This window comes from Macaca mulatta, chromosome 2 (genome assembly GCF_049350105.2).
Source record: "Macaca mulatta isolate MMU2019108-1 chromosome 2, T2T-MMU8v2.0, whole genome shotgun sequence".
NCBI lineage: Eukaryota > Metazoa > Chordata > Mammalia > Primates > Cercopithecidae > Macaca > Macaca mulatta.
Window position 1 is genome coordinate 120,706,117 of NC_133407.1, and position 16,615 is coordinate 120,722,731.

At 46.9% G+C, this 16,615-nt stretch overlaps 1 protein-coding gene across 1 annotated transcript in view; it reads right to left on the reverse strand.

The window, feature by feature from the left end:
- Nucleotides 1-16,254, reverse strand: part of IL17RD (interleukin 17 receptor D) — a 76,362-nt gene extending 60,108 nt beyond the window's left edge. The window contains exon 1 of the mRNA XM_001100582.5: nt 16,034-16,254. Coding sequence (XP_001100582.1) covers nt 16,034-16,159 — 126 coding nt within the window. The 5' untranslated portion in view covers nt 16,160-16,254. The remainder of the gene's footprint in view (nt 1-16,033) is intronic.
- Between the last annotated feature and the right edge of the window lie 361 nt (nt 16,255-16,615).

The window sequence follows — 16,615 nt, forward strand, 5'->3', positions numbered from 1 at the left end:
CACCACAGTGTGCATCCTGCACAGAGCCAAAGCTCCATGATACCACCATGTCTACTTTAGAGGGTGAGCTGTCCAATAGGGTAGCCTCTAGCCACGTGTGGTGATTTAAATTTAAATTAAGTTTAAGTAAAATTAAAAATTCAGCTGGGCGTGGTGGCGCAAGCCTGTAATCCCAGCACTTTGGGAGGCTGAGACGGGCGGATCACCAGGTCAGGAGATTGAGACCATCCTGGCTAACACGGTGAAATCCCGTCTCCACTAAAAACTACAAAAAAAAACTAGCCAGGCGAGGTGGCGGGCGCCTGTAGTCCGAGCTACTCGGGAGGCTGAGGCAGAAGAATGGCGTGAACCCGGGAGGCGGAGCTTGCAGTGAGCTGAGATCCGGCCACTGTACTCTAGCCTGGGCGACAGAGCGAGACTCCGTCTCAAAAAAAATAAAATAAATAAAATAAAATAAAAATTCAGTTCCTTAGTTGTGCCAGCCACATTTCAGGTACTCAGTAGCCAAAAGTGGTTGATGGTTACTGAATTGAACAGTGCTGGAAAGAACATTTTTTGTCACAGAAAGTTCTGTTGGATAGCACTGGGCTAAAGAGCTCAGCACCTGCCCACACCTGCCTCTGCAATAACAGGTGACACTCTCTCACAGCTGGGCAACTATTCCCAGCTGTCACCAGGCACCACAGGCCACCTCAACTGACACCTAGATAACTCAGGTTCACCTGGTCAGCATATTGATTTTCATTTACACACAGTACAATTGATAGTTTTTGGTGTATAGGTCCACAAGGTATATGCATATATATGTATGTATCCACTGCTATAATCAATATACAGGACAGTCCCATCATGCCAAAAACTTCCCTTGTACTGCCCCTTTGTAGTCAAGCCCTCCCTCCATCCCTCCAAAACCCTGGCAATCACTAATCTGGCAGCTTTTTAAAAAACTCAGATTCCTGGCCTTCCCCTGGAAATCCCACTTAAGCAGGTCTGGGGTGAGGCCCGGAATCTCCCCCCACGCCAAGAATGCTCCTCAGGTGATTCTGGTGTTCGGCCAGGTTTGGGAATCTTTGGGGTAATTGCCTAATCTGAGTTTAATTTAATTATCTCCAAAGTGCTGTCTAGTCTCGCTCTCTTTCCACCCCCCATTAGTTGCTTTGTTGCACATGGCAGCCATCCATCTGAGACAGGGTGCTTGGAAGGCAGGGCAAGTCTGACTGCTGGGGGCACGGGCAGGGTAAGAACTCTGCAGCTCCGGTTTCTGGCAGAGAGAGGCCTCTCCGAGTCACATGGACTCTCATCTTAATCCCTTCCTGGCTCTTTGTGCCATGGAATCCTCATCTGGAAAAAAGGGAACCACATCAGAAATAATCATTTACCTCCGAGGCTTGCTGGGAAGTGATGACTTAGATAACATGTTCAAAGGCACTGGGCTGCCAGGACGAAAGGTACACTGCCCTGGATATGTCATCACCTCACCAGATTTCCTCTGGATGCAACTCTCCTCACCCTATTTACTTGATGGACGTGAGAGATAGGGACTCAAATTACAATAAAATTGCAGACTTTTTGAAAACAAACAAACAAAAACTCAAAATATTTTTTCCTTCTAAATTCATGATGCCAAGGGTGAGGTACCAAATTCCATTTTTTAAAGAGGAATTCAGAAGAATCAGCATCTTCTCAGAAAACCTCCTCTGCTCAGAAAGTAAACAATTACAAAGGGGGGGCAAAACTTGAGTTTAGCCATTCTCTTCTGGCTTGCTCCTGCTATGCTGAGGATTCCTGGAAAACACTTTGAAAGGTTTAAGATGATCAAAGAAAAGGCACGGCCAACACAAGAAATGCTATCATTTAATATCACATGTTTATTTAGCCCCTCCAAGCCAAAGAGGGAAGATTGTTTGAAAGGGAGAGAATGCCTGCTTAATCAACTAAAAATGCATTCATTACTATGCTATTCACTGCGGCTTTCCTGAAATCAGACACTTTTGCCCCTAGACCATAAGATTGAAGCGATTTGAAACGAAAATATTTCCTGTCCACTGCTTGCCAGTTTCTAGCCCCAGAGTGATATAACAGATGACATCCAGTACAATAAATGCTTTTATTAACCATAAATTTGAGACTGCTTTAGGGATTTGAAGTGTTGGGTTTCATGCTGAAAAAATGTAATGTTATCCACAGACCATCAGTGAGTAACAAAAACAGAGGCACAGGTTATGCTACTTTGATCAAATTATGGCAAAAAATTGTCTTTTGCATTTAAAATAGAAGTTGCATTCAGGGCATATCTTCAAGGAGCACCACAATAGTTTAATCATATGTCTTGGAGAGTTTCATGGAAATTCATCCTGAGTGCAGATTTATAGAACCAGCAGCTTCTGTTAAACAGATAGGAAGCTGAAAAGTGTTATGAGGCTAAGAGGGCTGAGAAATCAAAATACTAAGATGGGACCCCTAAATCAGGGTTTCTCAGTCTCAGCGCTATCTACATTTTGGGCCAGGTAATTCTTTGTCATGGAGGGCTGACTTGTGCATTTCAGGATGTTTAGCAGCATCCCTGAGCCCTTCTCATTGACTGCCAGTAGCAGCCTACCCTAGCTGTGACAACCAAAAATGTCTCCAGAAATTCCCCAAATCAAGGTTAAGGCTGCAGTAAGCTGTGATCACGCTACTGCACTCAAGACTGGTTGATAGAGACCCTGTCTCAAAAAGAAAGAAAGAAAGAAAGAAATTCCCCAAATTCCCCCAATCAAAAACTACTGCTCTAAATCAAAGTCTAGGCTTGTTTAGCAAATGCTGTGTATGTTTTCTTCATCCAAAGGAAATGTCAGAGCCTGGGGAGCTGCGCAGCCTCAGCACTGTGCCCGCAGTGCCTCCCTCTACACAAAAATGGTCAACCCTGAGCAATTTCTGAAATCAAAAGCACCTTGCACTCCCTCTTCTACAAAACTAAAGGTAGCATAGCCATAGAAATGAGAACTCTCTCGGCTGTGACCAGAGCAAACGAGACCAAGCAAAGGCAAGATGCCCCCCTGCCCCCCACCAAAGCATACCCTCACACGACCTTTGTGTCCAGCATGCATTCCAGCCCAGGAGCTCCGGCCCGCTGGGCAGAGGCTGCACACCATTTCTGCCAGCATCTAAATTGCTGCTTTCTGGCCTTTCACTGTCAGGCCACAGAGGGGACTGTGGACTCGGTGCCAGAAAAGAAAATGAAAAGCAAAGTTGAATCTCTGCGGACCATTCTCTGGATGCTGAATGTCCCACTATTACATCTCGGCATGACATTTCATGGCCAGCAGGGGAGGAGGCCCAGTCCTGAAAGCTGAACAAACGCCGGGCACACAGGCCTGCCTGCGCCCTCGTAGTCTCTCTGGACTTATGAATAAAAGATGGAGGTTTTGTCTCTGTTGTTTCCCTGGTACCCTGTAAGAATAACAACTTGTCACTTTTTGACATTTTAACTTACTCTGAAAAATGACCAATATTAACTTTACATGTCTTGGCCCTTAAATCTGGAGTGGAGTAAAATGAAAGAAAGAAAAGCCATGTAATTAGGTAGAAGATAATAAGTTAAACTAATGAAACTGTAAGGGACTCTAATAAAATAATGTAGGTAACATGCAATCACAGGACTAAAAGGCTAGAAACTAACTTGGAGGATATGCTTTGGGTAAAGTAGCCTTTACTGGAAATAAAGTTCAAGGTTTTTTTAGCACAAAGGAAAGAAATGGCTGAATTTTGGTGTGAGGAAGCAGTCAACCGTAAACCTGCCCCGGCCAAACAGTGGTCTTTAATAGGAACTCATTCCCAGTCTCTGAGGGCGACACATCTATAACTGCAACAAGCCCATGTGAATAGCAAAAGCCTTGAGCATTCTTGAGAAACAACACTCCTAATTTTGAGAGAGCGTGGTTGATTTTAAACAATCTTTAAGGAAAGAGTTTATTACAGGATAGCACAAATGGCATCCTGCACTTTCCTTAGACTCTCAATAAAGTAAAAGGGAAGGCTTAATGTGAAACACTGCATTTTTAAAAAGACAAATAACACAAGACTAAACTGGGTACTATCATTAGCATAGATCTCTAAATACAACAACTGCACACAGAAAAAACAAATTTTTCTTATTGCTAAAACTGCATCCACATTTGTTACCAGTTGATACCTAAAATCCAACAAAGTCACAGTATCACCTTTAGAGGGGTCTTGTCAAAATATTTGACCCTATTCATAAGGAAACAATAAAAAATCCAAATTGTGTACACAAGTGGCCTTGACTCTTCAGAATGTGTAGGCTATAAAGGACCAAAAAATAGGTAGAGGAACTGTTCTGTATTAAAGGAGGCTAAAGAGACAGGACATCAAAAAGCAATGAGTGACCCTTGTCTGCCCCCTAGAATGTGATGCAGAAAGAAATTATGAATGACATTAAAAGGACAAGTGAGGTAAGTGTAGCAAAACGTTACGAACTGGTACCTCTAGACAAAGGGGAAATGGGTGTTCATTTTACTGTTATTTCAATTCTTCTACAGGTTTGAAAATTTTCAGAATACAAAGGATGGGAGAAAGAGCACAATAATGGGGAATCCCCACGTGGGGCTTTAAGGGACTCTAATATACAGGTGACTGTATTTTATACATCACATATATACATTTTACACACTATATACATTTATATATACATTTTATACATTATCTATACCTGTATTTTGTACAGGTGACTAGCTGCCTGCTTGGGGGGTTGGGATAGCAACAACTTCATCTTCCTGTATCGTTTCAGAAAATATATGCCCTAGGCAGGGCATGGTGGCTCATGTTTGTAATCCCAGCACTTTGGGAGGCCAAGGCAGGAGGACGGCTTGAGGCCAGGAGCTCGAGATTAGCCTGAGTAACACAGTGAGACTCTGTCTTAACAAAAAAAAAATGTAAAAAAATTGCCAAGCTTGGCAGCACATGCCTGTGGTCCCAGCTACTCAGGAGACCGGGCCAGGACGATTGCTGGAGCCCAGGAGTTCAAGGCTGCAATAAGCTATAATTGCATGACTGCACTCCAGCCTGGGTGACAGAATGAGACCTTGTCTCAAAAAAAAAAAAAATTTACACACACACACACACACACACACACACATCATAGATCCATTTAAAATCTCCTGTATGCCTTTCCCTAAAACTCTTCTCCAGCAATTTACCATTCTCCTCTTATCAGAATTCCTACTAATTTAAAAACTTTTTAATACTCTTTAAAAGTTCCCTGGTCTGCTGCCCAAATTCTCCCCCATTATCCACTCCCATCCTTTTTTAATGAGATAAAAGCAATGATTACACTAGTCTTGACCAACTCGAAACTCTGTACTTTTTAAAATGTGTGACCCTTTAAGTAAAAGAAGCAAGCTCAGTAGATGGGAAATGTGCTCAAGTGAAAAGATGTGGGAGGTAGAATTTGTCTCTCAATGACTTCAAAACCGAGGGAGGAGAACAATGAGAGGCGGCCTGTCCACAGCAGCACTATAGAGGCCAGTGACAGTCACCTTGGGCATGCCGGCACTGGGAACTCATAGCTCCAGAGGCCCTGAAGCAGTCTTCCACCAGCACAACCAGATGTTACATTTTTTCTGCTTAATTTTAGTAAAACTCCATGACCTCCTTCTCAAATTAAAAAGGCAATGCCATTTTTTTTTTTGTAAGCCACAGGAGCTATCTTTAGTGAAGCCTTCTAAGGATTTCATTAATTCATAGCCAGCCAACCAGGACTTTTCCCACAGTCTCCCACAAAAAAGCCCGGGAAGTCACTGATTGCTTGGCTGGATCTGAATATGAGCAGAGGTAAGATCAGAAATATCTAGTTCCTCCCACAGGGAGGCAAGGCATGAAAATCAAAGCTGGGCAAAAACTCATTTCCACAGCTGGCCAGCAAATCCGCAGCCCCGGAAAGACGGCAAAGAGCACCTCTGATTACGGACAGACCTTCAAGTGGCTTTAGAAAATGAAATGCATTCACCACCAGAGGGGAAAGAAGCAAACAAAAAACGAGACCTGCACCCCTGTGAAAAAGACAAAGTTTCATACAAACTGAGGGCTGCTGCCAGAGAGTGAGATTTGTTCCGTTCACGTCGTTTCAGAAAGTCCAAAACCAGGATGCTTAGTCGGGGCTTAGCAGTAACTTTTCACATTTTTCTCATCCACAGTGCAGGGTAAAGTGGACAGTCCAAGCAACCCCCTCAAGCAACAGACACGGCCAGGTGTGGCTCCCACACAACACCAGCCCACACTCTCCCTGTTATGAATGGGAACCTGGCTTGAAGCCCAGCTTCTAACCAGTATGTGGCCCCTGGCAGGAGTGCCAAGAACTGTGGTGTGAATGAATAAATTAAGCATATTTTTTATGCTACTCTCAGCACTAACTGCCACATGATTAACCAATGTTAAGAAAACAATTTTGGAGGAAATTTTTTTTTTTTTCAATTTTTTTTTTTCAGACGGAGTCTCGCTGTGTTGCCCAGGCTGGAGTACAATGGCACCATCTCAGTTCACTGCAACCTCCACCTCCTGGGTTCAAGTGATTCTCCAGCCTCAGTCTCCTGAGTAGCTAGGACTACAGGTGCACATCACCATACCCAGCTAATTTATGTATTTTTAATAGAGATGGGGTTTCACCATGTTGGCCAGGCTGGTCTCGAACTCCTGACCTCAGGTCATCCGCCTGCCTTGGCCTCCCAAAATGCTGGGATTACAGGCCTGAGCCACCACTCCCTGCCCAGAGGAACTTTTATTATAGTTGCTTGACTGACACGTCACCTTCTCAGAGAGGCCATTGGAGAGTGTCTACTTGCAAAAACCCATTGCTCTTATTGCCTCATTTTAATTTCCCATAGAGTGCTTAGTCATTCAAGAAACACGTATGGAGAACCTGCTATGTGCCAGGCACTGTTCTCATGATGCAGAAGGGAACAAAATAGGTAAAGGCCCCGCCCACATGGAGCTGACACTGCAATGGGGAAAAAGGATGGACAAAGAAAATACTATGTATGTCCCATGGTGAAAACTTCTGCAAAGAAAAAGTGAAGAAAAGAGGACAGAGTGAGCAGCAAGTTGCTATTGTAAACAGCATGGTCAGGTCTGATATTTCATTATCCTGTTTGTCTCCCCTACTAAAATCTAAGCTCTGGACAGGCATGGTGGTTCATGCCTGTAAACCCAGGTGGGCAGATCGCTTGAGGCCAGGAATTCAAGACCAGCCTGGGCAACATAATAAAACCCCATCGCTACAAAAAGTGTAAAAAATTAGCCAGGCTTGGTGGCACGTGCGTGTAGTCCTAGCTATTCAGGAAGCCGAGGTAAGACAATTGCCTAAGCCCAGGAGTTCAAGACTGCAATAAGCTATGATCATGCCACTGCTGCACTCCAGCCTGGGCGACAGAGACCCTGTCTCTGGAAATAAAATAAAATCTAAGCTCTAGAAATCAGACCTAACACGCAGAACGCACCAATATTCACCCAATGAATGGCCACTGAGTGTCCCTCTTATCAAACCGTTCACCTGTTGGAGAAATCTTCCAAGCCTCACCACTCCTGACAGAACACACACAGGCAGACTTCAAGGTGCCCTGTTATCTAGTACCTACATCTTCAACCTTACCATCCCCCCACCACCCTTCTCCAGCTTTGCCCACATCTTACTTTCTGCCCAAACTGTCCCCCCAGCGCCCAGGTCCACTCACTGGTCAGGCCCTGCTCCAAGTCCCTTTGGTAAGACCTGTCTTCTTCATCTAAGCCTCCCACAAACCACTCAAATTCAATTTCTTCTTTATAAACACATCAAATTTGTTTGTTCCTCAATGCATCACTGCAATGTTTGGACACGTTCTCACGAAATCCGGAGGGATGATAGGGTCGGCCAGGCTTTGTGGCACAAGGGAAAGCTAGGGAGTGGTATGGAGAAGCCTCACAGAGAAAAGGGGGCCTCCTCCAAAGCAGGGGAAACTGAGGCAGAGCAAGAAGCCAGAGTTACTGGGTACCAACTGAGACATGGCCTAAAAAGCCAGAGTTCTAAGACGGCCTCAAGCAAGGCCTCAGACAGTTGAATGTCAACAAACTGCTTTTCACAGAGGCAGTTCTAGGCTGAGGAGCAGCAGAAGCCCGTTCAGGTTTCTCTGGAATGAGCAGGGAAGTGTGGAGAGAGGACTGAGAGGGCTTGGTACTGTGGCCCCAGAATCCTTTCTGAATTTCCCTGTTATCCAGGCCCCTACTCCTTTGTCTTTCTCCTGGCCCAGACAGGCAGCCACTGTGGATGGGGGACTGGTCCCACAACTTAACACAGGGTGGTTGCTCAAAAAAGTGTCTCCTGCCTCCTCACTCCAAATAAGTCTTTTTGAGCTTCAGATGCTGAGCAGTTACAATAAATCCTAACCGTGTGAGTGCCTGTGCTCCACCCAGAGCAAATGTGCACACTCCAGAGGAAGGGGCCATAAACCGTCACTCAACAGGGACCTGCTCAGGCGGCGGACTGCTGCTACATTTGGTCTGTACTGCATTGCATTTTCCTCAGATAAAAGGGGGCCGTTTCGGGAGAGGAGAAACCAGAAATCACCCGGACAGAACAAAATCACAGGGAAAGGATTTCTAAACCATATGGCCTATCTCAGGAAAACCCACCTCTTCATTCCAAGGAAGCCCTCCCTTCGTCCCATTAACCCTCCCACTCTCGAGTAAAACAGTCCATCGCAGCACAGAAGTCTGGGGACACTGCCAGGATTTTTTAAAGGGTTACTATTCGATGGGGGGAAAAGATCTACAAAACTGACCAAACAGAACACTCAGAAAAACTCCTAGTTTTGAAGGCAATAAAGTACTTTTTACATCTGAAAAAAAGTTGTATTTAAGGCCTAATCCCTCATGATTTCAAAAGGATTCATATGAAGTATTCATTTAATGTGTGAAATGTAAATATCCATCCAAACATTTTAATTAATGCTACCAATTTCCATTCCCTTTTCAAAGTTGATACTTGAATTTTATATGGCTTTTCTGGTATGTTCAAACATGCTTCCCTACCATGCAGTAGTTTTAATGAAAAGCCTCATGATTAATGTCTATTAGATCAGGTTTGTAATGAAGAAAGGTACAATAAAATTACAATTTACTAAGCTTCCAATAATACTTGCCATCTACTGCCCTTTCAAGTCTTAAGGTGCCAGCCATATGCAAATAAGACATTTTAGCATTACTTTTACCATAAAACGAATGCTTCTTAAATAAGCACAGTAGAGGTAGTTTTCATTTACACTATTAAATCAGAAAATTTATGAGCCCATTTCCGTTTTAGAAGAGAATTACATGTGTGTTCACATCACATCTTTATTTTGTCGTCCACCCAGTGATTTGTTGAGGACAGCTGGTACCTATTAAATCCCCCCTTTAAATGTTGTAGCCTTAATTAGCTACATCCACCTTCACCCAACATTTCCAAACAAGGAACCAAAGAAAAGGGAATCCATTTTTATCATGGATACTTGAACAACGGAGTTGCAAACATCAACGTTAACAGTCTCTAGTAGAAATAGCTATTCCTTTTTTAGGCCACTTCACAAAAATAGGGTACAAATGGAGTTTTTGTTATGTAGATAATTTTTTAAATTGTTCAATTTTTAGTTTCCTGCCTGGTGTTATTAATTAAAAATCTTCTTTTAATATATTGTTTGGGAAAGGATGAAGGAGTCTCCCCAGAGATATTCTGGGTATTATTTAAGCTACAGACTTCTTTCTTACTTGCACTTCTCAGCATATGACTGAACAGATAGAATCTGCAAATAGAGAAAGCAGCAGGGTGTGGTTTTCTATGAACAGACATCATGCCCTTCCCAGACACCAAAGGGTTTCCAACTCACACAACGAGAAATTGTTGACTGGATTGCTTTAACCTGCCATATATAGATAAAACACACACTGACTTAATTTACAATGTCGATATCTCTTCTTAAAAAAAAAACACATTTACATTTATGCATTCAGGACTTCAAGTGTGAATTCTGTTCAACAGACTACATTCTGAGCAAGATAAGGAGCCATCTCAAAGATTCCCCCGTTGGATTTGTTTCTTCAAGACTGGCCCTAGCTTTAATCTGCAGTAAGACTATCTGTTTCAATAGGATGTGATCACTTGAGGGCTTGTGTCTTTTCAATCAGCCGGTGGCCCTGCCGGGTTTAGAGTGGCAGAGGGGAAGTGGCCTGTGGTTAAACAGAGGAAATACCAAGGCATTTTAATAGAGCAAATAGTCTCTTTACTTCCCACCGGGAAGAACTTCAAAGGCTGTGGGCCCCAGAGGAGACAATGTGTTTCGGAGGCCATCAGTCACCTAATCGTGTGTCAGGCCCATTCAGAACATCCAAGCAGCCAAGACAAACACTGCCCAGGAGGACAATGCCTCCCACTGGCTGGGCAAGTCTGGCTGGCTGGAGATGGGGCCTGTAGCTCCAGCTCAGACAGCCCCCCGGCTGACTGAGGGCAGGAGCTCTCCAAATTTGGGGGCAGATGGGAAATGGAAAAGGTCTGGCGACCAGGGCAGAGTGGCAAGAGAGAGGTCTGCTCTAAGGCCACTGCACCTCTCAACCTGTCAAGCTCCTGGGGATACCTGAGCCCCCTCCTCACCCCACATTCTTACAAATCAAGGGTGGAGGCTCAAGCTTCTAGAAGCCTAAAAACCCATCCATCAGAAGCAGGCTGAAGAGGCAGTGGGGGGCCAGGCACGGTGGCTCACGCCTGTAATCCCAGCATTTTGGGAGGCCAAGGTGGACAGATCATCTGAGATCAGGAGTTCGAGACCAGCCTGGCCAACATGGTGAAACCCCGTCTCTACTAAAAGTACAAAAATTAGCTGGGTGTGGTGGTAGACACCTGTAATCCCAACTACTCAGGAGGCTGAGGCAGGAGAATCGCTTGAACCTGGGAGGCGGAGATTGCAGTGAGCTGAGATCGCGCCACTGCACTCTGGCCTGGACACCAGAGTGAAACTCCATCTCAAAATAAATACATAAATAAATAAATAAAGAGGCAGCGTGGAATGAAGGAGGACGGTGAAATTGTTGATGGGGTAGCCCCAGCAGGAGCAGACATCTGCTGGGCCACAGTATATAAAAAGTTCAGGGACAGAGGAGGAAAAAGCCTTGAAAGCTTTTTAAAAAAAGAAAAAAGAAAAAAAAAAAAAAACATGTTTTAGGCCAAATGAAGCATGAAAAATACTTAAAAGCATTAGCAGTTCTTTCCTTTGTTGGGAAGTTGTAAGATTTGAACTGCCGAGAATCTGATTTGGATCCTCTGCTACTCCTTCCTGAGACTGTTTTCAGACAAACCCAGCTGTTCTAGGGAGGAACCCAGGGAAAGTGTCAAGTCCTCTTCCCTCCAGGCCTCCTCATCAGTCCCAGGCCAGAGGCACCCACCCAAACTAGCCCCCCCCCACCCCCCCAGTCCTCACAGTCCCCATCCAGCCTGACCCCTATTATTGGTCGGGGCTCTGAGAAAGTCTTCACATTCCTCTCTAAGGCCAGTGACATAATTTAAAGCCAAACTCTGATTTTAAATGTTTAGAATGTGTCTTCTCCCCTTCTCTGGATTGTGGAACCCCTGTCCTCTAAAAAAAACAGGTCTCATCCTGGTTACAGCATGAGTATCCTCAGAAGAACTTGTTAAAATGCCAATTCCTGGGCTCCACCTCACTCTCACTCTGATCCCATTAGCTTTCAATCTGCATTTTAACAAGCTCCTGAGGCAATTCTGATACTGGAAGGCCCTGGGTGTCACTTGGAGAAAAAGTAACTGCTGGTCTCCTGGTCACCGAGCTATATGCCCAAGTTAATAACTAGCACAATACCCCAGGCACTGCAGGGGCTTGGGGTTGGGTGGATGGGTTGGGGTGGGGAGAGAAGGGAGGGCTGCTCAAGAAAGATGGACATGGGCCAGAAGAGTTCCCAATTAACTAGGCAAACAGGCTGGAAGAAAGCTTTGCACTGCTTATAAAAACATCTCTCTAAAAAATGTATCAGCCAGGGCTGAGTAATTTTTTAACCAAGAATTCTGTAACAGACACAAGAGCATCTATAACATGGACGACATGGCCATAGGATAGGCAGACCAGATGTGGGCTTGGGAGCCATGAGCTGCAAGTGAATGAAAATGCATCCAATTCAGAATCAAATAAACATGCCTGGGCCCACAGCCAAGGATAATTCTTGGATTGGACTTTTATCAGGAACCTAAATTTTAACCAGCTGGAACTTCTCTTTTCCAAGTACCACCCTATTCCTTCCTACCTTTTGCAATGAAGTATTTGCCTTAAATGGGAAACTTGCATTTCATTGTAAAGATGATGCCAGCATCCTGCCTTCCCGAATTCCTGAAGAAGTAGTGTTTTTTTGCAGGGGGAGTAGGAATTGTGTTCCAGGGATAATAGACCAGAGAAGGTGTACCCCATTTAGGTAAGGAGGCAAGAAATGTTCCCTCCTCCCCCACTGCAGGAAAAGCCATTAAATAAAAACCTGTGGGAGTAGATTCCTAACTCCTTGTTCCATAAAAAGGCTTCTAGACCAGCAAGACAAGGGGAGGGAGAACTTCAGTACAAGTGACTGACACAATTAAAGTTACGAACCAAACTTGCCTCTAGTTGCACACAAAACCATTCCACTCTCTAGAAGCAAGAGCCAGTGTAAATGAGGATGGCGGTCCCTCTGGAGGTTTTACAAATCATTACTTCTTTGCGAACACAGTATTTATTACTCAAACAGCAACCTTACCTGGCAAGGACCCTAACAGATTTTTTTTTTTTAAGTAGTTGAGGAAGTGTGCCCACAACTCATTTCTAAAACACTGACCTGTGTTCAAGATGGTATCAGCCTCTTAACTGCTCCACTAATAATGGGGAGGTTGTGAAACCTGACCACTTAAACCAGGCCAGCCCCTGGCTCCTCTGGGAGCAGCCCGAAGGGTCTGTTAGCAGGGCTGCAGAGGGTTAGCTGGCTGCAGTCACCTTGCAAGTCCTACAAAAATACACATTTCTGCAAGGGCAAGGGTTCCTGAAACAAATGTTCCCTGGAGATCAACAGGGTCATTTGCTCAGCTCTGCTCCACACCCAAATTCGGTCTCTCAGGACTTGGTGCTGCACCTTGCTGCCCCCTCTCAGGTTCTGAATATTGCCCAGGCCCACAGGAAGCCTCCTCTGATTTGCATCACATATAGTCGACCCTTATTCTTTTATGTTCCTATAGCCCCACTGCAAGCAACCTTAGAGCTGAGGCCAACATCTACGGACTAAGTACCTATTATTTGGTAGGGGACCCAAACATGAATCAAATACTCTAGTCACTGTGTACCAGTAATTTCTAGCTGACTCCCTGACAGAGCAACTTCTAGAAGACATGACCTAGGGAGGTGTGGACAGGGACAATTTTTTGCAGAAGTGATGCTAGGGCTGAGAAGGGAAGCTACGGAGGTGTAAAGTGAAGGAACACAGGCAGGAACAGCATATGCAAAGGCCTGCTGCAAAGACAATGGACCTTGATGCCCTGATCTTTGCCTCTACTTCTTAAAATCTATCAAGAAATACAGGATTTAGGAGGAAGGCAGCAGGTCTAATTTGGTTCAGCCAATATTTACAGGGCTTTGAGGCCACCAAGATGAGGTTCAGTGCCTGGCTAAAGAAACTAGTCTGAAGACATAGAAGTGAACAAATACTGACAAAATGGTCTGGTGAGACCAAAGTGCAAGGACCTGCATGAGAAGGCAAAGCAAGGGGCATGGCATTCAGGAGGGCTTCCCTGAGGGGGCACCACCTGAACTGAGTCTTAAGCTAGGCAAGGAATTCTCAAGGGAGGAAAAGGCATCCTGGGAGGAGGGAAAAGCATGTCTTGGAAGCACAGAGGGCATCCATCCGGAGTTAGGAACAGGATGGGAGGGGCAGGGGGTGAGGCTGGAAAGGGTGGGAATGCAAAGCATGTGGGGAAACTGGGTCCATGAAATGCACCAAGCAGCAAATCCAGGAAAGAAGGAACCATGTATCAGCATGGATGAGCCTGGAAACTGGAACATGGCCCAGAGGTCTCTATGATCTTCCAGGAGAGGAAAGTAGATGACCCAAGGAAAGGATTGGTGGGGCCAAGGCAGGAGCAGCTGAGAAAAGTCACCCCCAGCTAGGGGTTGTGGTGGAGAAAAGGTCAGCATGAGTGTGAGGTGACTGGGACAGAGCCACCATCCTATGAGGGTGCAGGTTTGGGAGAGGAGAACACACTCGCACAGGTAGAAGAAAATCACCAGCCTGGCTCCGTGGGAGCACTACCATACCCCACAGCATTAAAACTTCATGAGTTGTGTACAGTGGCCTAAGAAGCCACCTTGGCAACTGCAGCAAAACAGCAAATCGGACTGATTTACCTATGTCATCACATGAACACTCAGAATAAAACGCCTGTGATGATACTGTAGTCATTCGAAAGCCAACAGGAGTCTAAATCCAAAATTCTAGTAGGATCCATACATAAGTCAACATGAGATTAGCCTTGAGGAAACTTGCTAGCTACTAAAATTTTTTTAAACAATAAAACAAGAGCAGTGATGTTTTACTAAAATGGAACACAGTAAGAAAATGTGATGCTTTACTCAACTAGGAAGGAATGACAGAGCCTAAGGGGGCGGGGGAGGGGGCGGGGGCGGAGGCAGAGGAGGGGTCATAGCTGTCTCCATAGCTTAGCTATTGAGTCTGAAGACATCCCAGCTGTCTGGCTCACACCTGGTTTTCTGCACCACATTTCTTGGACTGTGGGGCAAGTGAGCTTGGAGGCACCAGCCTGTGTGCCTAACGGAGTGTTATGTCCTAGGTTTTGACTGTGCTGAGGCTGTTTAGACCCATCCAGAAGAGGTCAACGTTGGCCTAAGCAAACCACTCCATACCTATCCCTCAGTCCAGCAGCACTAAGGAAATTCTCATTTCATCCCATTTTTCATATGAAGAAATTGAGGCTCATGGCTCCCCAGGAGCAGAGCCAAGGTCATGTCCCTGCTGTCTGAGTGCAAAGCCTGCGTTTTCTGCACAAGGCTTAAGGCCGTGAGTTCCCTGACGCCGGGCCCACCCTGGCCTCAGTGGGAGGCTCGGGGCAGACGGACATAATCTCCGGGTTCTGGGGCCGCCCAAGGCCAGAAGCCCAGGTAGGGAGCTGGGAAGCTGAGAGGGGGATGGCAATGACCTGCGCACAGACAGTGTCAAAGGAGCGCTCGGTTCCAGGGAGACGGCTCAACTCACACGGCGAAAGTCTGGGCACCTCTCCAGCCTCATCTCAGGCACCTCACCCAGGTGACACCCACGCGGCCCTTTGGGGGAAAAATATCCGCAACTCGAAGCAGGGAAGCAGGATATCAGCCGCGAGACCTTCACAAGACGAAGGGCTGAACCGAGAGGCGAAGTTTCTCAGGAGGTCCCGGAGTCAGAGGAGGGGTAGGAGTGGGGTGACGGCCCCAGGCGAGGAGAAGCAAAGCTACCAGGAGAGCGGGGCGCATCCCTCCCCGGTGCTCCAGGTCCCCTCTCCGGTCGCCCGGGCCTTGGCAGAGTTGTGGACTGGAAGTCCGAGAGAATACCCCCTTCCCTCCCCAAAGCGCAACCCGGTCCGGGTGGCTCCGGGGATCCCAGCCCGGGACACGCAGCCCTGGGGCGAAGGAGGTCCCGGGCCAAGAACAAAGAATGGGGAGCCCAGCCCAGCCCCACCGCCCCTCACGCCCGCCCTCTGAATGGGACCCCGGCCGGCGGCCGCACCTCATTAGCAACACAAAGCCGGGGTCGGGCAGCCGCTTTCCTCCCGACCAGGGCCGGAGGACGCGCGCCCCGGGAGGGAAACCAGGAGGATGCGCGGGAGGAGTGGGACCCGGGCCGGCCGCGGACCCCGCGAAGAGCAGACAGGTTGGCGCGGGCTCGTCTCCCCGCGAGCACCTGTGCGCGCTGCGTCCCCCGCGAGTTGGCGACGGCAAGAAACCCGCCGCCCTCGCCTTACCCTCCAGCCACAGGTGTCGGCGCCCCGCGCGCGGCCGGACCCGCCAGCGGCCACAGCTAGCTGCGAGCCGTTGAGGCAGGCGTTGACTGTAAAGAAGACGGAGCAGAGCTGCAGCCACGGGGCCATGGCCGTGCGCTCGCCCAGCCAGGCCCTTCTCTGCGCCCCGGCCGCCCGCCGCTGGCCAGCCCCGAGTGGGCGGTGGCCGCGGCTGCGGCGGCAGTGAAGGGGACCGCACTGGGCATGCGTCGCCAGCCCGGGTCCCGCCCCTTTCTCCGGGCCCCGCCCCCGTCCTCAGTCCTCGTGTGCTGGTCCCACCCCCACAGCCTGGCCCTCCAGTCATGACCCTGCCCCCGTAGACCACGCCCCTCTGGTCACGCCCCAAGCCCCCGCTGAGATTCTGGCAGCTGCAGTTTTTTTCCCCCTCACTTAGATCTTTTTTTTAATCTAAAGGATTTGTCCAAGTGATGCTCACTCTATGCGAAACCTGAGGAAAACACAAAGAATGTAATAATAATAATTTTAATAATAATTTAATAAACACCTGCTATGTGCCAGACTCCTTTCTGTATGCTCCCAACCACA